Source organism: Anabrus simplex, chromosome 1, assembly GCF_040414725.1.
Source record: "Anabrus simplex isolate iqAnaSimp1 chromosome 1, ASM4041472v1, whole genome shotgun sequence".
NCBI classification, from domain to species: Eukaryota; Metazoa; Arthropoda; class Insecta; order Orthoptera; family Tettigoniidae; genus Anabrus; species Anabrus simplex.
The window spans coordinates 399,402,298-399,428,813 of record NC_090265.1 but is presented as its reverse complement, the minus strand read 5'-3'; the positions used below and the strand labels follow the sequence as shown (position 1 = coordinate 399,428,813).

General features: G+C 38.5%; 1 protein-coding gene across 1 annotated transcript in view; it reads right to left on the bottom strand.

Moving 5' to 3' along the window:
• LOC136856845 (uncharacterized) overlaps window positions 1-26,516 on the bottom strand; it is a 1,106,690-nt gene that overhangs the window by 678,491 nt on the left and 401,683 nt on the right. Inside the window, exon 4 of the mRNA XM_068227126.1 lies at window positions 7,339-7,372. Within this exon, the coding sequence (XP_068083227.1) occupies window positions 7,339-7,372 (34 nt within the window). The remainder of the gene's footprint in view (window positions 1-7,338; window positions 7,373-26,516) is intronic.

The window sequence follows — 26,516 nt, the reverse complement described above, 5'->3', positions numbered from 1 at the left end:
GGTCGGGAAAGAAAGAAAATACAGGAAAATAGTTGGCAGCTACCCTGGGCATATGAGAACCAATAGAAATGAAGGAAGTCTTATTCATATATGTGAAGCATTCAGTCTCAAGCGCTGATGCCCACCCGATTCAGGAAAAGAAAAAGAAAAATTCTCATGTTGGAAGAATTTAAAATAGATCACCTTAGCCATCAAGCCCTTTGGAAATCTTGTACGAAAAGGGGCCAAAATAGATTCCAACCTCTACCCGATTGGAGACAAGATAACTTTTATTCGGACGTTCATCAAAGTATGAGTAATATGAGAAGAAATTTTCAAAATTCACAGTTAAGAAAAATTATATATGGCATGAAGCGATAAGAAGAAGGTAGCGAAGAGGAGTCTGGGGAATCGACAACGTGAAGGTCAGAGTGAGAACTGAAGTGAGACGTGACGTGGAGGTAAAAAACGACTGACAGAGTGATGTAAGTAAGTTAGTAATTCGTCTTTTTTTTTTTTTTCGTGGTGAATTTAGGGCTCAAGGCCCTCTTTTTATTCCTACAATTTGCTTCATGGCGACGATGGTATAGGAAAGGGCTAGGAGTGGGAAGGAAGCGACCGTGGCCTTAAATAAGGTAAGTCCCAGCATTTTCCCGGCGTGAAAATGGGAAACCACGGAAAACCTTCAGCAGGTCTGCCGAGAGTGTGGTTCAAGCCCACTAGCTGATAGCTAAGGAGAGCCAAACCACGCAGTCACTTGCTCGGTCTTACACTTCACCATAATTTTAGAATTATACAACTGTGTAACAGAAATAGTAAAAATGACAACAAACTACGCAAAGATAAAACAATATGGTAGTAATAATAGCAGCCCGCCTCTGTGGTGTAGTGGTTAGTGTGATTAGCTGCCACGCCCGGGTTCGATTCCTGGCTCTGCCACGAAATTTGAAAAGTGGTATGAGGGCTGGAACGGGGTCCACTCAGCCTCGGGAGGTCAACTGAGTAGAGGTGGGTTCGATTCATACCTCAGCCATCCTGGAAGTGTTTTTTTCCGTGGTTTCCCACTTCTCCTCCAGGCAAATGCCTGGATGGCACCTAACTTAAGGCCACGGCTGCTTCCTTCCCTCTTCCTTGTCTATCCCTTCCAATCTTCACATACCCCCGCAAGGCCCCTGTTCAGCATAGCAGGTGAGGCCGCCTGGGCGAGGTACTGGTCATCCTCCCCAATTGTATCCCCTGACCCAATGTCTCACGCTCCAGGACACTGCCCGTGAGGCGGTAGAGGTGGGATCCCTCGCTGAGTCCGAGGGAAAAGCCAACCCTGGAGGGTAAGCAGATTAAGAAAGTAATAATAGCAAATAGAATATGGAGATAGTGAAAATAGAAATTGCCGGGCTGAGAAGCTCAGACGATAGAGTGCTGGCCTTCTGAGCCTACCTTGGCAGGCTCGATTCCGACTCAGTTCGGTGGTATTTGAAAGTGCTCAAATAGATTTACTGAGAACACCTGCGGGACAAAATTTCAAATGATAATTCCAAGGAAAACATTATAAGCAATACAGATGTTCTAAAAATCGAACGGCAGTTCTAAGTAAATTGATCGTGTGGTTACGGTTCTCTCTCTCAGCGGAGCAGACTGGAAACCAAATAACAGCTACTTTTAGTGCAACTTTTCCCCCCACATCCTGCTCTGTTTTACGTTCGGATGCCCTTCCTGACGCCAACTATATGCGAAGACGCGTATTCACTATCGCGTGTTTTTGTTGTGATTCATAGTGTGGTGTGTATATGAAGAGGAGTGTGTTAGGACAAACAGACACAGTACCCGAGTCAGGAAAATCAACCTGACACCGAGAATCGAACCCGGGACCTTATGAACCGAAGGCCTCGACGCTGATCATTCAGCGAAGAAGCCAGACTCGATATCGAATAATATCAACACGTCTTAAACAGATTCACATACTAATGTTTCTCATTATTGTGTGTGTGTTTAAGAAGTTATACCGGTACTTCTTACATCTGAGTAGCACGTGTTGTGACAGTCTTCTGTTCGGTGTACGAACACCGCTGACCTAATGTAGAGACACACAAAGTATAAACAAGGCCGTACTGCAACACGGGGTCGAGTGTCGTCTCCAAGACGTCTGGGTTCACAACTCGGTGACCTGCCATGACCTCAGTGTTGCCAGAGCTCCGCTCCAGTCTGGAGCCGGTGTTGCCGAGGCACGTCCAGATCGCATTGCAAGTAGCGAAATGATTCGCTGCCTGCGATCGAAACCACACTCTGGATATTTAAGATCCAGTATGGAGGCGTTCTCCATTGTATACACTGGACGATTCTGTGAACTCAAAGCGCTGCACTGAAATCTCAACTCAGACCTCATACCTAATTATTAACAGCAACGTACGTCTAACGTAATAATAATAATAATAATAATAATAATAATAATAATAATAATAATAATAATAATAATAATAATAATAATAATAATAATAATAATAATAATAATAATAATAATAATAATTTATTTATTTATTTATTTATTTATTTATTTATTTATTTATTTATTTATTTATTTATTTATTTATTTATTTATTTATTTATTTATTTAGCGTATGGCTTTATCTTAAAGTACCCTACACGTGACCCCCAGATGTTGCTAAGCATGCAACACCAAACAGGCAACCATAATTTTCTCCTGGTCAAGATATAATAATAACTAACAAATGTACCCGTGCTTCGCTACGGTATTCTACATTGTATACGGATATCGAAGTAAATTACTGGACATGCAGTGAATAAGATTTTTTTAAACTGCATGTCTCTTAGCGTTATCCAGAAATAGCACGGGGAGGTTCTCATACGTTGTTTCCAATGTAAAGTGCGCGTTGTGGAGATGTGATGATAACGGCAGGCTCACTTACCTACTACAATTCACATTCGAGTAGGTAAGTTTTCATTATAATGTGAGCCCCTATTACCTACTGCGCCGTCACAATCGATTTTGTGGAGGTTTCGTTAAAATGGCAGGCGCCCTTTCCTACTTCCAGACGGATTATAGTTGAGGAGTTTTTATTATAATAGCAGGCACATTCCCTACTGCCAATCAAAACTGAGTTGTGCTCTTATCATTGTAATGACAGGCCCCTTTTCTTAATGACAATCACACCGCGTTGGCGAGTCAGCAAAGTCACTATGCTTGTATCTTGGTGGAATCAGACAAGTTAAGCCTCACTGAAATAACCTTTCCAGAACCCGAACCGGTTAGTAATTTCGCAAACGTGTCTGATACAATCAGAAATAATGCTTTCCCAGAGCTTACAGGCAACAAACATCAAACTGCTTGGCCTGTAATATCGCCTTTTGTTAATTGTCCTTTTAAGGAAGGCGATACTAGAACACTTATATTATGGCCGCATCCCGAAGGTGCTAGAACTTCATCACCAGGTATATAGAAGCAGGCTCGCATCGAAGAGTGTGTTGTGTGATTGGTGTTGTCTTGTCATCTCGTCGAATGATACTAAGTCGATGCTGTTGATCTGTTCAGTGTGTAGAGCAGTCACGTGACTTGTTTGCCTGGAGTTGAGCCGTGTGTACAGCAGTCGTATGTTGTGATAGCCAACGGATGTGGATTTGAACTTGACTACGCTGAAGTGTTATGTAAAGTGACTCTAGTGCGTGCAAAGAGTGAAAGTTGAAGCCTATCAATCAAGATTACACGGAGGAGCGCCGTTCCAATCAAAGACTACCAGCCGAAGACCAGATGCGAGGACAACATACTTCTATAAATAGCCAGCAATTTTGTTATTCATTGTCGAGTAATATTGTGCGCATGTATGTATGTCATACTCAAGTACATTTATTCATTAAACCAGTCAGTGTTTAATTCGTAACAGTATACTACATTCCGACCCAGTGGCTTTAGTAGGCTACCCATCGCCAGAACTGTTATCAATTCTAGCTGCTTTTCTAGCTTTCGACTCTGTATCGTTTGTGATAGTACATATATCACACCCCAGAATTATATGTAGAAGTTAGAGATATTATTGTCAGTATTCGATTTATTATTATTATTAATATTATTATTATTATTATTATTATTATCAGTATTTCATTTATATATTTTTCCATTTATATTGGTAAGCTGGAAGATATCCACATATGTAGGTATGAGTAATTTGTTTTACACGAGTGGGAAAACATTGCTTTAATAACTCTGGTAATTTGAATGAGTCATATGGCTACCCCAGTGTTTGTTGTGATGTACTTGTGTCGGGAAATTCACGAGTCATGTATATATCCCAGCCTGATGAGATGAGCTTGTTGTTGTATTAGGAAAGTTTGGTGATTTATGGAATATACCCCAGAGTTTGTTATTGTCTTGGGAGGAAGACGTAGTTCAGGGCTTGGGCTTGAGAAGAGGACCACCCATGATTGGCTGGCAAGCACCAATCCAGACGTATCATCTGAGAGGAGGGGGATGTTTATGTCTATAAAGGTTGATCATACGGCGGCAACCTGGAACATTGTAAGGGTGATTGTAGAGGTGATTGTAAAGGAACGAGAAGGAAGATAACTACAAGCAGTGACATTGTATAAGAGAACTACAACTGACGCACTGTACGGGAAGGAAGTAGTGCTGATACACGGTACTGGAGTGACACGGCAGCAATGGACTGGACTCCAAACGTTCGTGGAGCGTAGTCTTGTTATGTTCGTGGAAAGTGGCTGATTGTGGAGAGTGCTTGCGCATTAAGTATTGTAGCACTTGTGGCGGCCTAGCATTATATGTTGGTGAAAGCTATCTCAGACTTTCCATAATTTATGTTGAGGATCGACAGACGTGTGTATATATCTTTACAACAAGTGTTAAAATATGTGAACACAGTAGTACAAGGTACAGTATCTGTGTGATGTGATAACTGCCGATTATGAGAATCGGTAAGTCGAACTGATAAAGAGACAGTGAAGGGTATTTATCTTCATACATGTACATTGTTCATCGGACCATCTACAAATGGTAGCTTAGTTCTCGCTTTCGTTTTCCCACGATTTTCATTATTATTATTGTTGTTGTAAATATGGAGTCTTCCGGCAATATTATATGTGTGTATTATATGTATAATGTTGTATGTTGATGAGGTGCTCATGCACAGAATTTGTTCAGAATATAGTTAGCTATTTTAGAATCAGTGTTATTGATGAACCTAGGTGCAGTTCCTACCTAATTAGTCGTTTTCAGGAGGTTAGGTAAGGCCTGCAGCAGATGTACCAGTACGCAGCATTATGTACACGCCCTGGGATATACAGTTTATCATGCTCTTATCTAAATTCGAGGGATCCATTCTGGTGAACTCTGGCGCCCATACTACGGACATTTCGGTTAATTATGCTTATTAATTTTATTAAGTTTTTGAGTAAATTTATTTATATATTTTTATTCATTATTTTATTTATTATCATCAAAAATAAGTTACACGTTTTATAGATATCTGGATAGATAAGACATCAAAGGCCATGTTTAAGATCACCATCAATACCTCCCTTATAATACTCAAGTTGTTTTTGCAGCGGTCATTATAAGTTAAACGATTCTTGTTTACTCAGCATCTGACGAGAAAAGATACTTGTTTCCACATTGTACGTAGTTCTTTGTCGAACATGTAATCACAATTACACCGGTCAGAGGATTTGGAAAATGACTGAGACTTATGGAACGAGAAGTGCTATGAGTTATTGATCCCTTTTTCTTATTGTTCCTTGTTGTACGCAATGAGAACGAATTAGATAAATGGATGGATATTTAATTTTAATACAAATATTACATTTCATTTCACTTATCCTAAAAGGCATAAATAAAGAATTAAATAACAGAAAAAAATAATTTCTCGTGAAAAAATGAAAGTTAATTACTATTTAACCCTCCTCGAGTCTTTTAACCATCGAATAGATTGTATAGCTAATAATTTTGTGTCGCGAATGTTTGCAAAAAGTTTAGTTGTTCCATTTTTTATTATTTCCTGCTAATCTTGATAGGATAATGCAGATTAAATTCCTTTATGAAGCCTGATTACTTGGCTACTTGGCTAAATTACTGAAGACTTCTAATTAAGCATGTCTCCCTAGGACGTCAACCCTGTCATAATCGTAGTGCGCAGGAAGTGGATACTTGGAGTTGCAGTTGTTCTTCTATTTCGTCAGGTTTGGTCGAAATGACGTAAACTAAAGAACGAAAATAACTTTTCATTCGTATAATATTGTCTGCATTTAGAGGCATAGATATAATGGAAACGCTGAAACCATTCAATAGGCCTACATGTGAACAATTCATTCCGATCAATAACAAGGTAACTGTTTGGGTTGGATTATGCTGTGAGCTTGCATTCGGGAGATGCTAGGTTCGAACTCCACCAACGGCAGCCCTGAAGACGGTTTTCCATGGTTTATCATTTTCACACAGGATGATCACAATTAAGTCCACGGCCGTTACCTGTCCAAATGTAGTTTAACCAGCGTCGCTTTAATCTCCTTCTATTTCTCATACCCCCTGACTCAGTCCGGTGGTATTTGAAGGTGCTCAAATACGTCAGCCTCGTGTCGGTGGATTTACTGGCACGTAAAAGAACTCCTGCGGGACTAAATTCCGGCACATCGGTGTCTCCGAAAACCATCAGAAGTAGTCAGTGGGATGTGAAAACAATAACATTATTATTATTATTATTATTATTATTATTATTATTATTATTATTATTATTATTATTATTATTATTTCTCATACCCTGCATGGTAGAAGCCATTAATTTCCTAGGTATATTATCCTCTTCCATTCGCCTCAATTTATCCCACCACTGAAACGGGTTTGTGCCTACGGTTTCATCCGTCGAGTTTATTCCTAAGTTAGCCTATCCCTCCTTATCTCGGATATCCTCCTGACATTGTCCCCACCAGTTTGTACCACTAGCAAAAGTAATAAAAACAACGAAAAAAGTCGTGATTTAGTTATCTATAACTTACCTGTACAGTCCTCCTAATAATGTAAGTTCTCAAACTTCCAAGAATGTTTCGTTAGTTGAGGCCCATTAAGCGTGTTTCTTAATTTTTACGATATTACTTCAATGGCACATAATAATTTAGTTATCTGTAGTCTAGAGCAGTGACAGTAAAGTTGTATGTCCGTAAGGTAACTTCATCACGCGAATTTCGATTATGATCAGATAGGCTAAACCTTTTGGGCGAGCATTGGTACCTCTCCCGCTTCTCATTTTTTCACAACATCCCGCATATATTCAGAATAAACTTCATTAAGTCGAATAGCCTATGAACAAAACAGAGAATAAAAGGCTGAGGAGATTTACTTACCGCTTTGGCCAGTCTGTGCCGCACGACTGCGTTCCTGTAACAAGAATACATTATTAACATTCTACTACTTGTATGCACCATACCTATCATAACTTTCATGAGCTTTCCAGGTGATCGACAGTTTAACTGAGCAAGGAATTAACAGAATATTAATAAACTAAGGAGGAGGAAGAGAAGAAAACATTTGTATAAGGAACTGAAAGAAACACAGAAAATGAATAGAAGCAAAGAAATTGGAGCATCCAGTAAGTCACACACATTACATAATATCTTAGACTTGGAGGATGGAGAAAAATGTTATAATTTCTGGCAAATATTTTTCGAGTTTAATGTGTATCTTATCGTTGGTTATACAAATAAAGTTTTTAAATAATATTTTTAGCAGTCTTGACCAGGATAAAGGCACTCGGTATCCTGATCTTTATCTAGAAAACACTCATGGAGACGCATTGATTCAAAGGACAAATTCATTCCAATCTTGGAAAGGATTTCTCAGTTTTCCCATTCCAGAACTATCTTCGGATTGTAACTTTTCAAGACCAAGGCCCCTTTCTTCTCATTCTCAGTACCAGTTAAAAACAAATTCACACTCAACAATGGACACACGCACACACATATATAAATACCACACTTACCCAGCTCATCTATCTATATATATAAAATAGCTTGTCCTGACTGACTGACTGACTGACTGACTGATTCATCATCGCCGAGCCAAAACTACTGGACATAAAGAAATGAAATTTTGGTGATATATTCATATTATGATGTAGGTGCTCGCTAAGAGAGGATTTTTGGATATTCCTTCGGTAAGGGGGTGAAAATGGGGGTGAAATTTTAAAATGAGTGTATCTATATCTCAAAACTTTAAAAGTTTACAGATGTAAAAATTGGTATTTAGAATCTTCTTTAAAAATAAGGAAACACGTATTTTTTTGTTTTCAGAAAATCCCAATATGAGGGATGAAAAAGGGTGAAAATGGGGGAAAATTGGTTGAATGCCTTTAATCAGGATACCGGTACTTATATCTCAAAAACTGAAGATATTACAGACCTGAAAATTGGTACTTTTGATCTCTTTTAAAAATAAAGAAGCACGTATTTTTTTGTTTTTGTAAAATCCAATTAATGGGAGGGTGAAAAGGGGGTGAATTTTTAAAATGAGTGAATCTATATCTCCAAACTTTCAAAGTTTGCAGATGTAAAAATTGGTATTTACAATCTTCATTAAAAATAAAGAAACACGTATTTCTTTGTTTTCGGAAAATCGCAATAGGAGGAGTGAAAAGGGGTGAAAAATGGGTTGAATGCCTTTAATGAGGCTACTTATATCTCAGAAACTGAAGATATTATAGACCTGAAAATTGGTGTTTGGGATCTCTTTTAAAAATAAAGAAAAACGTATTTTTTATTTTTCTGGAAAACCCAATTAAGGGGGGTGAAAAGGGGGTAATATTTTAAAATGACTGTATCTATATCTCAAAACTTTTAAAGGTTATAGATGTAAAAATTGGTATTTAGAATCTGCATTAAAAATCAAGAAACACGTATATTTTGTTTTCGGAAAATCATAATGGGAAGGGTGGTAAAGGTTGAAAAATGGGTCGAATGCATTTCATGAGTCTACGTATATTTCAGAACCTGAAGATATTACAGACCTGAAAATTGGTGTTTGGGATCTCCTTAAAAAAATAAAGAAACACGTATTTTTCTTTTTGTGGAAAATCCAATTAATGGGGGGGGGGGTGAAAATAGGGTGATTTTTTAAAATGAGTGTATCTATATCTCAAAACTTTTTAAGTTTATAGATGTAAAAATTGGTATTTAGAATCTCCTTTAAAAATAAAGAAACACGCATTCTTTTGTTTTCGGAAAATCCCAATAGGAAGGATGTAAAAGGGTGAATAATGGGTTGAATGCCTTTCATGAGGCTACTTATATTTCAGAACCTGAAGATATTACAGACCTGAAAATTGGTATTTTGGATCTACTTTAAAAGTAAAGAAACACGTATTTTTTCGTTTTTGGAAAATCCAAATATTGGGGGGTGAAAAGGAGGGGTGAAATTTTTAAAATGAGTGTGTCTACATCTTAAAACTTTAAAATTTACAGATGTAAAAATTGGTAGTTAGAATCTCCTCTAAAAATAAAGGAACGCGAATTTTTTTGTTTCCTGTAAATCCTAATAGGAGGGATGTAAAAGGGTGAAAAATGGGTTGAATGCCTTAATTGAGGATACACATATCTCAGAAACGAAAGATATTACAGAATTGATAATTTGCATATGGGATCTCCTTTAAAAATAAAGGAACACGTATTTTTTAGTTTTTAGAAATGCCAATTAATGGCGGTTAAACAGGAGTGACAAATTGGGGTGAATTTTCTGAAAGACTATATCTAGAGAATATCTTGGAAACGTAAAATGTTACAGACGTAAAGAGTGGGTGTAAATCTTCTGTAAATGTAAAGAAATATAGGTGATTTGTTTTGGAAACTCCACTTAAGGGGAACTCAAAAGGGGTGAAATTTTAAAATGAGAATTTTTACAGTATATCTAAAAAACTTAACATGTTACAGAAGTGAAAAATGGTATTTTTTATCTCTATTAAACAAAGAAACGTGTACTTTTAGTTTTCGGAAATACCACTTGGGTGGAGGGGGGGGGGGTAAAAGTGACTGAAAATGGTGATGAATTCTTTTAATTAGGCTACTGATATCTCAAAAATGAAGATGTTACAGACGTGAAATTTGATATTTGCAATCTGCTTTAAAAGTGAGGAAACACGTATTCTCGGAAAATCCAATGAAGTGGGGAGGGGGTGAAAGAATTGAAAAATTAATTGACTGAATTGTATGAGAATACATACATCTAATAAAAACTAAAGTTGTTACAGACGTGAAAATTCTTATTTGGACCTCCTTTAAAAACAAAGAAGAACGCGTTTTGGTGGGGAAACCATCTTGGAGGGCGGGAGTGTAAAGGAGTTGAATTCCTTTCATGAGGACACATAAATCGAAAACTGAAGAAGTTAGAGTCGTGATAATTGGTATTTAGAAGATCCTTTACTATTAAAGAAACAAGTATTATTTGCGGGAAAATTCACTTAACGGGGGGGGGGGGGGGTATTATTGTGAAATGAAGTGAAAGAAGTGAATTATTTTTATGGGGATACTTATATCTCAAAACTGAAGGTAATAGACGTGAAAATTGGTGTTTGGAATCTCCCTTAAACATAAAGAAACAAGCATTCTTTTAATTTTTTGGTGGGGGGGGGGGGGTGGCGGTAAATAAACTTAACGGCGGTGGGGTGTAGAAGGAGGTGAGACCAATTGATTTTACTGTTATTAATGTACTTATAAGGATCACCGTTGCTCAGGTGGCAGCGTGCCGGCCTCTCACAGCTGGGTTCCGTGGTTCAAATCCCGGTCACTCCATATGGCATTCGTGCTGGACAAAACGGAGGCGGGACAGGCTTTTCTCCGGATACTCCGGTTTTCCCTGTCATCAGCCATTCCAGCAACACATAATAATAATAATAATAATAATAATAATAATAATAATAATAATAATAATAATAATATTCCGGACCGTCGTCAAATGTGCGGACCGCGCTGGAAACGGCTCCTGGACGGGTAATGACTAAGCATGCAGTCCGGCCGCGGGTTCAGTGCCGCCAAGGCACCCAATATGACACCACGCCGGATCTCCTGAAGGATTTTATCCATATTAAAAATATTATAGGAAAAGATGGCAAAGATTTACGGACCCAACTGACCGGGAGGAATACCTGAGCCTAGCCCGGGGAGTACGAAATCGATTGCTGGAAAGGAAGATTTAAAAGAGGGAGGAAACGTGCCGTAAAATCATAGAAAACCAGTCAGATCGGGAATTTTGGTGGATTCTTGCAGAAAACGAGTCAGATCGCGAATTTTGGCGGATTATATATCTAATACAATAAGCATTCAATTATAAATTTCAGTATAATACCGTAGCGAAGCACGGGTATCTTGCTAGTATATATATAAAATAGCTTGTCCTGACTGACTGACTGATTCATCATCGCCGAGCCAAAACTACTGGACATAATGAAATGAAATTTTGGGGATACATTCATATGAAAATGTAGGTGCTCGCTAAGAGAGGATTTTTGGATATTCCGTTGCTAAGGGGGTGAAAAGGGGGGGTGAAGTTTTAAAATGAGTGCACCTATATCTCAAAACTTTAAAAGTTAACAAATGTAAAAATTGGTATTTAGAATCTTCTTTGAAAATAAGGAAACACGTATATTTTTGTTTTCAGAAAATCCCAATAGGAGGGGTGAAAAAGGGTGAAAATGGGGGAAAACGTGTTGAATGCCTTTAATCAGGATACCGGTACTTATATCTCAGAAACTGAAGATATTACAGACCTGAAAATTGGTACTTTTGATCTCTTTTAAAAATAAAGAAACACGTATGTTTTTGTTTTTGGAAAATCTAATTAATGGGAGGGTGAAAAGGGGGTGAATTTTTAAAATTAGTGAATCTATATCTCCAAACTTTTAAAGTTTGCAGATGTAAAAATTGGTATTTAGAATCTTCATTAAAAATAAAGAAACACGTATTTTTTTGTTTTCGGAAAATCGCAATAGGAGGTGTGAAAAGGAGTAAAAAAGGGGTTGAATGCCTTTAATGAGGCTACTTATATCTCAGAAACTGAAGATATTATAGACCTGAAAATTGGTGTTTGGGATCTCCTTTAAAAATAAAGAAACACGTATTTTTTTGTTTCTGGAAAACCCAATTAAAGGGGGTAAAAAGGGGTACTATTTTAAAATGAGTGTATCTATATCTCAAAACTTTTAAAGGTTATAGGTGTAAAAATAGGTATTTAGAATCTCCATTAAAGATAAAGGAACACGTATATTTTGTTTTCGGAAAATCCTAATAGGAAGGGTGGAAAAGGTTGAAAAAGGGGTCGAATGCATTTCATGAGTCTACTTATATTTCAGAACCTGAAGATATTACAGACCTGAAAATTGGTGTTTGGGATCTCCTTTAAAAATAAATAAACACGTATTTTTTGTTTGTGGAAAATACAATTAATGGGGGGGGGGGTGAAAAGGGGGTGATTTTTTAAAATGAGTGTATCTATATCTCAAAACTTTTTAAGTTTATAGATGTAAAAATTGGTATTTAGAATCTCCTTTAAAAATAAAGAAACATGTATTCTTTTGTTTTAGGAAAATCCCAATAGGAAGGGTGTAAAAGGGTGAATAATGGGTTGAATGCCTTTCATGAGGATACTTATATTTCAGAACCTGAAGATATTACAGACCTGAAAATTGGTATTTTGGATCTACTTTAAAAGTAAAGAAACAGGTATTTTTTCGTTTTTGGAAAATCCAAATATTGGGGGGTGAAAACGGGGGTGAATTTTTTAAAATGAGTGTGTCTACATCTTAAAACTTTAAAATTTACAGATGTAAAAATTGGTGGTTAGAATCTCCCCTAAAAACAAAGGAACACGTATTTTTTTTGTTTCCAGTAAGTCCTAATAGGAGGGGTGTAAAAGGGTGAAAAATGGGTTGAATGCCTTTAATGAGGATACACATATCTCAGAAACGAAAGATATTACAGAACTGATAATTCGCATATGTGATCTCCTTTAAAAATAAAGAAACACGTATTTTTTAGTTTTTGGAAAAGCCAATTTAATGGCGGTTAAACAGGAGTGACAAATTGGGGTGAATTTTTTGAAAGACTATATCTACAGAATATCTTGGAATCGTAAAATGTTACAGACGTAAAAAGTGGGTGTAAATCTCCTGTAAATGTAAAGAAATATAGTATTTGTTTTTGGAAACTCTACTTAAGGGGAACCCAAAAGGGGTGAAATTTTAAAATGAGAATTTTTACGGATATCTAAAAAACTTAACATGTTACAGAAGTGAAAAATGGTATTTTTATCTCTATTAAACATAAAGTGTATTTTTAGTTTTCGGAAATACCACTTGGGTGGAGGGCGGGGGGGGGGGGGGCAAAAGTGACTGAAAATGGTGATGAATTCTTTTAATTAGGCTACTGATATCTCAAAAATGAAGATGTTACAGATGTGAAATTTGATATTTGCAATCTGCTTTAAAAGTAAAGAAACACGTATTCTCGGAAAAACCAATGAAGGGGGCGCGGGGGGGGGGTGAAAGAATTGAAACATTAGTTGACTTAATTGTATGAGAATACATACATCTAATACTAAAGTTGTTACAGACGTGAAAATTCGTATTTGGATCTCCTTTAAAAACAAAGAAAAAGGCGTTTTGGTGGGGAAACTATCTTGAGGGCGGGAGTGTAAAGGAGTTGAATTCCTTTCATGAGGACACATAAATCAAAAACTGAAGAAGTTAGAGTCGTGATAATTGGTATTTAGAAAATCCTTTACTATTAAAGAAAGAAGTATTTTTTTGCGGGAAAATTCATTTAGGGGGAGGAGAGATTATTGTGAAATGAAGTGAAAAAAAGTAAATTATTTTTATGTGGATACTTATATCTCAAAACTGAAGTTAATAGACGTGAACATTGGTGTTTGGAATCTCCCTTAAACATAAAGAAACAAGCATCCTTTTAATTCTTCTTCGGGGGGGGGGGGGGCTGTAAATAAACTTAACGGCGGTGGGGTGTAGAAGGAGGTGAGACCAATTGATTTTACTGTTATTAATGTACTTATAAGGATCCTCCGTTGCTCAGGCGGCAGCGCGCCGGCCTCTCACAGCTGGGTTCCGTGGTTCAAATCCCGGTCACTCCATGTGGCATTCGTGCTGGGCAAAACGGAGGCGGGACAGGTTTTTCTCCGGATACTCCGGTTTTCCCTGTCATCAGCCATTCCAGCAACACATAATAGTAATAATAATAATAATAATCCGGACCGTCGTCAAATTGCGGACCGCGATGGAAACGGCTCCTGGACGGGTAATGACTAAGAATGCAGTCCGGTCGCGGGTTCAGTGCCGCCAAGGCACCCAGTATGACAGCACGCCGGATCTCCTGAAGGATTATATCCGTATTAAAAATATCATAGGAAAAGATGGCAAAGATTTACGGACCCAACTGACCTGGAGGAATACCTGAGCCTAACTCGGGAAGTACGAAATCGATTGCTGGAAAGGAAGATTTAAAAATGGGAGGAAACGTGCCGTAAAATAATAGATCGGGAATTTTGGTGGATTCTCGCAGAGAACGAGTCAGATCGCGAATTTCGGCGGATTATATATCTAAAACAATAAGCATTCAATTATAAATTTCAGTATAATACCGTAGCGAAGCACGGGTATCTTGCTAGTCACATATATAGCCATACGAAACCCCCAGGAGTATATGGAACAACAACAACTTAAATTCAGTAAACTTGAATGAACGCTAAAGAACCTGATTTCAGGGTGACATTCTGGCACTCCAGCGTCTCTTAAGTTCGCTGGTAGTTGAAACGTATTATTATTATTATTATTATTATTATTATTATTATTATTATTATTATTATTATTATTATTATTATTATTATCTATACTAATATTATAAAGAGGAAAAATTTGTTTGTTTGTAACGAATAGACTCAAAAACTACTGAAACGATTTTAAAAATGATTTCTCCTATAGAAAGTTATATTGCCAGTGAGTAACATGGGGTGTATTTTATTTTCAAAACAATTCGAGGTGGGGGGCACGGGGGGGGGGGAGATTTAAAAATAATAGGCTAATATAGGCAAAATATCGAATTTGTCGTATAAGGACGAGACAAAGCTCAATTTAATCCTCTTGACGCAAAGAACAATACTCGGTAAGCCCTACGGGCCCGAAAACCATGTTTTAAGGCCCTAAAACCAACCATTACAGAGATATTGGCACCACACTACCCCTGCTCTAGGAATCGGATAAAGTAATGAACTGCTGTAACCATGGCAACGTCAGCTCCAGGATTCTACAGCAGCGAAATTATCTACAATAAATCACGAAAACCTAACATGTTACAGACATGAAAATTGATATTTGGAATCCCCTTTAAAACTAAAAGAACACAAATATTCGTTTTCAGAAAATCCAATTAAGGGTGGGGGGGGGGGGTGAAAAGAAGTGAGGAAGGAGTTGAATTATTTATATCAGGATGCATATATCTCAAAAATTGAAGATGTTACAGATTTTAAAATTGGTACTTGGAATCTCCTTTAAAAATTAACACACTCTTTTTGGAAAATCCACTTAAGGGGTTGAAAAGAATAAAAAATCGGGTGAATTTTTAAAATATCTTCTTCTACCGCTTTACCCACACCTGTGGTGTTGCGGGTGCGAACTGTGTCGCACATGTGGATTTAACCCTGTTTTACGGGTGTATGCCCTTCCTGACGGCAACCGTATGTGTACGGATGTAATCTATACTTCTATACTAATATTATAAAGAGGAATATTTTGTATATTTGTTTGTAACGAATAGACTCAAAAACTCCTGAACCGATTTTAAAAATTACTTCACCTATAGAAAGCTACATTGCCAGTGAGTAATATGGGCTGTATTTTATTTTCAAAACAATTCGAAGGGGCGACGGGGGATATATAAAAGTATTAATATAATAGACTGATATAGGCAAAATCGAATTTGTCGTACAAGGATGAGACAAAGCTCATTTTAAGCCCCTTGACGCAAAGAACAAAACTCGGTAAACCCTTCGGGCCCGAAAACCATGTTTTAAGGACCTAAAACGAACCGTTATGGAGATATTGGAACCGCACTACCCCTGCTCTAGGAATGAAATAAAGAAACGAACGGCCGTAACCATGGCAACGTCAGCTCCAGGATTCTACAGCAGCTAGATTATGCATGTACGTTTGGGCATAGCTGCCAATCAAAATTGATACACATATGTCTTACTATCTGTAAAAAATAAACTGTTGTGTAAGACGCTCATAGCACTCCTTTGGGCGGGGATGGAAAGGTCGTGAAGTATAAAAATAATAGCCCCGGAGATCTCCGTAGTACAGCGACCAGCGGTTGCCGACGGGCCTCCGTTTTTACGTAGTTTGCGGAGTCTGTTACCTATAGTTTAAACTATTTTCTATGAAATCATGGAGTAGTAGGATCACTGATGTTATTAGTGCCGATATTTTGGTCCTCTTTTACGATCATTGTAACCATGAAAACAACCTATATACTGTACACAATTCTCAACATTTATACTCAGATTCATTATATGATGTGCGACATGAGTGACAAGCCCTGAGAATTATAATTCTCAATAATTATAATAGTTTCTTTTATGCATCGCGTTTTTCCTTGATCATTTGTAATAGTTACGAAATGTCGGATCAAACAAATACATTCAATAATATTTATATTTGTGGTACTATCTAGCGGATACATTCAATATATTTATATTTGTGGTACTATCTAGCGGAAGTATACTTACACTAAAGCTGCAGCTTTGTGAAGGGAGCAGGTATATCTAGGTGGGAATGACGGAAAAACGTGGTAGCAAAAGATCTTAGAGTCGACGCTAATTAGAAACTAATATTTAGAGTCCCCATGAAGAAAAGAAGAAGAAGATACACTATAATTCCAAACATGACAAATAATTTCTACGTACTTAAGTAAACACACCAGTGATATAAATATCTAATGAAGTCAGTCACACCGACAGCATGAGTAACTAAAGCCAGTTTCTGATAACCCGTACGAAGAACGGGTACTTCTGCTAGTTATTGTTATTATTATTATTATTATTATTATTATTATTATTATTATTATTATTATTGAAAATGAAACGGCGTATGGCTTGTAGTGCCGAAAGTGTCCGGGGACAAGGTCTTTTGAATTGACACCCGTAGGCGACCTGCGCGTCGTGATGAGGATGAAATGATGATGAAGACGACACACACACCCAGTCCCCGTGCCAGCGAAATTAACCAATTATGGTTAAAATTCCCGACCCTGCCGGGAATCGAACCCGGGACCCGTGTGAACAAAGGCCAGCACGCTAACCATTTAGCCATGGAGCCGGCCATTATTATTATTGTTGTTGTTTTTATTTTTCTGCCCTTGGTCTCGTTTCATGATTTGGATTCGATGATGTGAGATGAATATATGGCATGTTTTACGATCGAATGCCCTTCCTGACGCTAATGAAGATGACATGAATTATGGATGAATGGAATTGGGCAAGGAGGTGGAAGGAAGTGGTTGTGGTCTATGAATAGTAACTGTCCCGTCATTTACCTGGAAGCGAAATTGGGAAACCACAGAAAACCATTCTCAGGACAGCCGACGGTGAGGTTCGAACCCAGTCGTCTCCCCATTGCCGCAGCGCGTTTACATGCGCGGCCACTCCGCACGGTGTTATAATTAATTTTTAAATCAATACAATCAACTAACCTGTAGTATAACGAAGCCTAGTGACCGATAGATGTTTTATTAGGACAGTTCTAGGTATCCCTCTCCTAATGTGGAGAAATTCATAATCTCAGCGTCAGTTATAGTAAACTCTAGCTCTCGTACCCGTCGTTGACGGGTTAGTTTTTATAATCGCAGCAGTGATGCCATCTAGCGGAGATGAGTGACAGCAGAATAGATAAAGCCACCGCCGTCCCGATCCTCCTATACTGCCTGCTCTATGCAAGGCTTTTTGCGAATAGGATGCGACAAAAATTCTCCGCTAGATGGCAGGCATAGACGCACAAATTTCTGAACGCGTTATTATGACGACAGCCTACAAAACACTATGCAGTATAGTGATATGTTCACTGAAACTCGTAAATTACATCATTAATATTAAATATGATAATATTACCTGTATGTCGTAGTAGATTCTCGTGGACGAAGGTTTGGAGTGATACACAGGGCGGCTAACATTTTGTGTTCTTGCCAATGCACTACCGGTTAAAAGAGGTCTACGAGCTTGGTTAGGATAATATCACAAACAGTCTGCTGATATTCTTTGACCTCACACTGTAACAGAACACATTCTGAAAGGGAAGAGGTAGCAAGTCCTCGTATCACGTTCGTAAGTTTGAAGGACTTTCGACAGTACGGCATAGCAGCTTCAACAAACTCCTGCAGATGCTGCATCAGAGCAACAAAACAAGGTTTAGGATATAAAAGTCCTCCTCTGTCCTGATGCATAATCACTTCCATTTAGTGGTATCGAAGCTCTAGGCAGTGAGATGTTGCTGATGCAAAACATAAACCAAGTACCTGAAAATTAGGATTTGATTTTGTGTTTCTAGATTGATTGTGACATTTTCATTTGGATATTTGTGATTGTCCAAAATGTCCAAACATTAAGGCGTTTGTTTTGTGATTTTCCGTCACAATTCTTATCACAATGAATCCACTATCCTTCACGGCTTTAATCACCGTCTGAAATAAGGCGTAAAGGCTACAGATGCGAGAGTAATCTGAGGATATCCTTTATTAGGACCTTTCCTGGATATAGCCGTCAGCCATTTTTCTCTTAATTCCCTTCTAGACGGAATCGTTTCTATTATGGCTACGAACCACCTTGACGAGATTTGCAAAATGGTACACAGCAGCTCAATATTTCGGGGAACAATCTGGTTTCAGTTCTACAAAGAGAAAAATATTTAACTTGCACAAACGGAAGCAAACAAGTACACTTTAAAATATCTTTTGAAATATCTATAAGCACAACATGATTAATTCATTTCACAGTTCTATACAAAACATCACTTGTACAAACGGAAGTGAGCAGGCAAGTTTACTCAATGTACGAAGTAACTCAGCTTTTCACACACACACACACACACATGCATCAGTAACACAATGCTACGTCCACACTGACTGCGAAGATTGTGCGTCTATGACTGCACTCTTACGGCGACTTTAAGAAATATTGGTATTCCCGCCTTCCTATATTAAACTAATGCCATAGAGCAGGCAGTAAAAGAGGATCGAGACGGCGGTGGACAAAGCATACCTCATCAACAAATAGTCAGTGTAATGGCATTGTTGATGATTTTGTCATTCATCGAGTGATCATTTCTTCACATTTTCTCTTGATCAACAGGAGCTAACGGCCCCGTGGTTTTGTAGGATATTAAAAAACAATCACAACAACCATGTAAGCTTTTAAAGTCTTTAGGCTTTTTCAATCGTGAAATTATCAGTGTTTAGCCCCAATGTAGAAGATGTTATGTTATGTTATGTTATGTTATGTTATGTTATGTTATGTTATGTTATGTTATGTTATGTTATGTTATGTTATGTTATGTTATGTTATGTTATGTTATGTTATGTTATGTTATGTTATGTTATGTTATGTTATGTTATGTTATGTTATGTTATGTTATGTTATGTTATGTTATGTTATGTTATGTTATGTTATGTTATGTTATGTTATGTTATGTTATGTTACGTTTAAGAGCATAAATGTTTTTAACACTTGCAGTAGATTAAATTAAGTTATGGTTTCCTTCTACGAACCTTATTTTTTTATATAGACCTATAGCAGGCACTTATACAAGTGGAGGCACATGCTTCCCCTAGCGCACCGTCACTGCATTGTCCTATATTGGAGGCTTGCAGTGGTGTCTCAACGGAGCATTTTTTTTTCGTGTGGCTATTTCTAGCCGAGTGCAGCCCTTGTAAGGCAGACCCTCCGATGAGGGTGGGCGGCATCTGCCATTTGTAGGAAACTGCGTGCTATTGTGGTGGAGGATAGTGTTAAGTGTGGTGTGTGAGTTGCAGGGATGTTGGGGACAGCACAAACACCCAGCCCCCGGGCCACTGGAATTAAGCAATGAAGGTTAAAATCCCCGACCCGGCCGGAAGTCGAACCCAGGACCCTCTGAACCGAAGGTCAATACGCTGACCATTCAGCCAACGAGTCGGACAACGGAGCAATAGCGCCAGGGTTTTGGAAAGGTGTAGCATTCCATCTGATGAGCCCATTGCTACACTGGGGCGAAACGCTGGTAATTTCGCTACTGGAAAAGCCTAAAGACTTAATGAGCTTAAATTTTTTTATTCTGGAATCTGCTGAGCTGTCTGTAATCTTTCTCCTACAGAAAAATTCGATGCAGCAGTATCAGGGAGCCCAAATGTGGACTTAATACCCTCCAAGAAGAATCACTCATTGGCTACTATACAAGGTATTTCCGGTGTTTCCTGCAGGGTGACCTCGAAAATGTTGTGAGATGGACAGCAGGCAATGGTATGATAATAAACGGGGTTAAAAGTCAGTTTGTTAGTTTCACAAATAGGAAAAGTCCTCTCAGTTTTAATTACTGTGTTGATGGGGTGAAAGTTCCTTTTTTGGGGATCATTGTAAGTACCTGGATGTTAATATAAGAAAAGACCTTCATTGGGGTAATCACATAAATATGATTGTTAATAAAGGGTACAGATCTCTGCACATGGTTATGAGGGTATTTAGGGGTTGTAGTAAGGATGTAAAGGGGAGGGCGTATAAGTCTGTGGTAAGACCCCAACTAGAGTATGGTTCCTGTGTATGGGACCCTCACCAGGATTACTTGATTCAAGAACTGGAAAAAAATCGAAAGAAAAGCAGCTCGATTTGTTCTGGGTGATTTCCGACAAAAGAGTAGCGTTACAAAATGTTGTAAAGTTTGGGCTGGGAAGACTTGGGAGAAAGAAGACGAGCTGCTCGATTAAGTGGTATGTTCCGAACTGTCAGTGGAGGTATGGCGTGGGAGGACATCAGTAGACGAATAAGTTTGAGTGGTGTCTTTAAAAGTAGGAAAGATCACAATATGAAGATAAAGTTGGAATTTAAGAGGACAAATTGGGGCAAATATTCGTTTATATGAAGGGGAGTTAGGGGTTGGAATAACTTACGAAGGGAAATGTTCAATAATTTTACAATTTCTTTGATATCATTTAAGAAAAGGCTAGGAAGACAACAGATAGGGAATCTGCACCTGGGGGACTGCCCTAAATGCAGATCAGTAGTGATTGATTGATTGATTGATTGATTGATTGATTGATTGATTGATTGATTGATTGATTGATTGATTGATTGATTGATTGATTGAGCTATAGAGATCGAGGTTATCAACCCATGCTCCACAGTTGAGAGCACCTGGAGTAACCCCTGTTAGTCTTCACTTGGGACAAGCAGGGGATACCGTAGATGTATTCAGACGCCCCTAGCCACAAGAAGAGGTAAAGAAATAGTCAGTATGGTGAGTCCCCTTGGAGCAGGAGACAGGTTTGAATTGCACGATATCGTACTCTTAAAATATAAGATGCTTCGTACCCAGTTTTAGCCCAATTATTCATATACTCAATACCACAGCCAGAGTACATACACAGAGCGGGGCTGGTGATCACAATGTTCTAAGCCTGTAAAATAAAACGACAACAGTACGTGACTAGAAAAATCCTTAATGTATTTTTTTTTTTTTTTGCTTTACGTTGCACCGACACAGATACGACTAATGGCGACAATGGTAGACGGAAGAGCTAGGAGTGGGAAGGAAGCGACCGTGGCCTTAATTAAAGTCTTAATTGCCTGATGTGAAAATGAGAAACCACGGAAAACCATCTTCAGGGCTGCCGACAGTGGGGTTCGAACCCACTATTTCCCGAATTCAAGCTGATAGCAACGCGACCCTAATCACGCGGCCACTTGCTCGGCAATCCTTAAAATAGAGTAGGGAACTGAACCTGGGGCGAGCAGACCAAGTTGGCGGTCCCAGGTCTCACACAGGAAGGCTGTACTAAAGGGAAATGTTGGTTACCTAACACCCAAACTCGGCCCCATTAGATATGGTAACTTACACTACAAGAACACAGACCTACAGCACAGCATGGCAGAGCTGCAGGTGTGCCAGGGGTATTCTACCCAAACTCGATCTCAATGCGTCCTGTAGGTGGCTAGTACCCGGGCAGTATGAAACGTAGACGAAAAGCGCCGACATACATGCAATCAAGTGGGGATTTTGACTAATAGTTGTGTGTTTTCGCCTCATGAACCATTTTGCTTTCGTTTTTCTGCTCATAAAAATAGTTGAATATTTCTTCTGTCAGAGAATTAATGTTTTCCTTCCTTCCAGCTTGTCTGAAGTCCTTGACGATAGTTTTAAACCTACTCCGCGCAAATCAATTTTATTTGCTGAAACATGATAGGATTATTGAAAGGTATAAGAATTTAGATCAATTTTAGATTTTTGCATACAGTGAATTTCGCAAATTATTTGATGTATACAGTTGGAGTAATTTTGGAACATACAAAATCCAAAACATCAAAAGCGAATACATTTCTGGGCACAATATTTAATACTAAAACCTAGAGGAATTTCATACCGAGCTTACGGATAATCGGATTTTACCTTCCATCCTTCCAAGGGACCTCATGTCATTTGATTTGCCTTGCTTTGTTTTCACTTCCTTTTCCCATTCAGTACATCAGCACGCCTGTATCTTCCGCCGTAAGTCTTACACTAAAATTCTATTTGTAGCCAATTAGTCAAATATCTATCTTTTATTTTTGGCTGGCTATTATTACCGTTACCTGTCTTTTAAAAAAATGCGGCCTCAGCATTTTCCAGGTATGAAGGTGGCAAGCCGCCGAAAACCTTCTTCAGGGTGCAAGCCAACCATCTCCCGAATGCAAGATTAATGCTTACACGTTTTACGACCGATACAGCGTAGGCAAATAATTTACAGTATATGGATTGTTATTATTGTTGTTATTATTCGGTGATTTATATAAACTTACTTTCATTCCAATATTCCTGTTGTTGAAGTAGTTATTAATTCATTTGAGGAGTTTTATAAGTCGCGATCACATTTCCCCAAACAAACGAACGTGCGCTACGGTTTTCGTGGATAATATTCTATAGTGTTTTTTTTTTTTTCAGGAGAAATAATTTCTTATAGTCATTCCTTTATGCTGAAGTTCCGATAGATATATAGATGCTCGATTTCAACAATCTCCCTAATACAATATATATCATTTAGTTGTAACTATGAAATAAATTAATGTTAAAAAACTAATAGGCCTAGGACCCTTAATTCGCACTTAGAGTAATTAACGTTTTCCTTTCTACAACGAAAATAATTTATCTCCGTTTGCAAGTTACATATATTTTGGATAGATTTGAAGGTTGAAAATACAATTTCTACAATCAAGAAACTTACACACGTTTTAGCGGGAATAGTTACAGCCTACTGCAGCCAGAAATAAGAACACATAAAGTGCGGAAGTCTTATAGTAGACCTTTATCTTTTTTTTTTTTTTAGATGCGGTTTGAAGATGTCGACCATCACGGCCTAGTTTATTTTTCCGTGGGCCCAAGTTCGGGTCTCGCTTCTTTATTTTCTGTTCTTTCTTTTTCTTATACCGAGCTCGATGGCTGCAGTCGCTTAAGTGCGGCCAGTATCCAGTATTCGGCAGATAGTAGGTTCGAACCCCACTGTCGGCAGCCCTGAAAATGGTTTTCCGTGGTTTCCCATTTTCACACCAGGCAAATGCTGGGGCTGTACCTTAATTAAGGCCACGGCCGTTTCCTTCTCACTCCTAGCCATTCCTTGTCCCATCGTCGCCATAAGACCTATCTGTGTCGGTGCGACGTAAAGCAAATAGCAAAAAAAAAAAAAAAAAATCTTTTTCTTATTTGTTTTACGTCGCGCTGATAATCTTATAGCAACCGTGACCTTAATTAAGATACAACACTAGCAAGGTCTCGGTTCTTGAACGGGGTGCATTCAGCCTCAGAAAACATAATACAGAGAAGAGGAGGGAGGTAAACTCCCACTCTAGGTCATCCTAAGTGGTGTCCACCTCCTTTCCTAAGTGAAAAAGAAGAGGTTCAGCACTTCGAAGAACGAAGATATCAATAAATTTCCTAAGCCTCGCAAACCTAATACCGTCGGGTTGAAAATCAGCAAGAGTTGTCCAAGGGAGGTCAATGACAATGAGGAGCCTGGCACAAGTAATTGGTAGTAATGCCAGACTCAGCTAAGGCATCTTTCACGGTAGCTTCTTCTTCTTTTCCATATACCCGGATAATTACAAATAGCACATTAACATTAAACAAACTTCATTCGAGACTTGTTCAAGCAGTCCCGAAGTTCTTGTACGAACTAACAATAACAACAACAACAACAGCAAAATACTGGAACCGTAACTTCCGGTATTTGAGGAATATTCTTCTTCCTCTTCTTCTTTTCCTACTGATTTTCCCACACGTGTGGGGTCTCGGGTGAGAACTGCGTCGCACATGTGGATTCGGCACTGTTTTACGGCCGGATGCTCTTCCTGACACCAACCCTATATGGAAGGATTTAATCACTATTCTGTGGTGGTTGGTAGTGTAATGTGTTGTGTGAATATGAAGAGGAGAGTGTTGGGACGGACACAACACCCAGTCCCCGAGCCAGAAGAATTAATTAGAAACGATTAAAATCCCCAACCCGGCCGGGAATCGAACCCGGGACCCTCTGAACCGAAGGCCATTACCCTGACCATTCAGCCAACGAGTCGGACTTTTTGAGGAATATGCAATTTCATTAATTCCATTAACTTGACTTCTTCTTCATGACTAACCATAAGCACAAACCGCTGCACTAAGGAGCGCTCTATACCAAGTCTAGGAAGCCAGATTTGAGTGATTCGAATTTCGGCAGCTAAGCAGGGTGTATTCTTCCAGGTCCTGCCCACGAACATTCCCTGCTAATACTTGGTTAGTAACTCACTTCAAGTCCTAGAGAACCCATTTAAACGCTGGATAAAAAGAATTTCAACATAAATTTCCACATTCTGAACTCAGAATATAAGTTTGAAATCCGTGGATAACAAGAAAAAAAGGTGTGTGAATTAAAATATACCATGCCGGTGATTTGGCTATGTCACGTCAAGCAAAGATAATGCTGTGATATAAACGGCCTTGCAGCTTGACCCAGGAGGACGCCGGCCACGAGACAGACCTCCGAAGAAGTGCATGACATCATCGTGGAAGACATGAGTGCTGTGGACATCAATACTCAAAACAGGGCCAAGTGGCGAACCCAATTTTGATAGAGAAAACGCTAGAAACGGGGATTATCGGGAATAACTCATAATACAATGGGTAACTGTTGCAAGAATTTATGATCTCTTCAAAATCTCTTTGTCTGTTACATAGGCAGGGCGTCGTTATCCTCAATTTAAGTGGATATTAAGAATTCTCATTCCCACAATATCAACCCTAGCTTTTAACCACACGGATATTACAACTTTTCTTTCGCTCTTTCATTCTAGATGACAAGGTAAATCCACACACCAGATAATCCTTCATACAGAAGTCAGGAGTTTACTGTATGCAAAATTTGTGGAAGCATTCATTAGGATACACTATGGAATACCGAAACATATTTTGCAACGCTATTCTATTCCTCCCCCCCCCCCCTCCTTATATTCTAACTAGTACGTAACCCTGTCTTCGACAGTCGAAATTAGAATGTGAAGAGTAATTGAAAAGTGAAAGCGAACAGTTAGCGTATCTTAAGAATAGAAGTTACACCTCCCACGTTACATTCAACTCATTTTATAGAAATTTTATAGTATTGTGAAATTTCGTTATGACCCATATTGAGTGTAATTGTTGATGGGAGTTGTAGGCCTGCATTGGTCTCTGCGAACCCTTGAGAAAGCTGCATATACAGCAGTTATCCATGGTTGAACACCAGAGTGGAGAGATTAATCCCAACTCTATGTAAAGTTTGTCCCTAAAATAATAATAATATCGTACCGTGAGGCAGGTCTTCTGAAGTGGTGCCATCTTGGTACCTTACCGGTACCAATTTCAAAATTCTGATGGTTGTTCTATTTAGCAACGAAAGCGGAATTCTACTGGAACGCATACTGTGGCTGAGTAAAATTTAACTTTTTCATGTGATGCTGAGTGCACACTAGATATATTTAACATGCCACCAACAGTGAAATTGAGTGCCAAAATATTTGACCGTCCCTCAAAAGTTGACTACTTCTGGCGGCATCGAACCTGCGAACTTGGGATCATGAACAGGACACGTTACCGGCAGGAAGTTTGTCTCTGTGTCTTGTTGATTGTAACAGAAGGCTGAATTTAGAGGAATTTGCCTCCAAGAACGAGTGGTATGTCATGACTGCGAAATAATGACAAAATAAAAAATGGAACAAACCACGTTCTTACTGAAGCTGCATGAACATTATT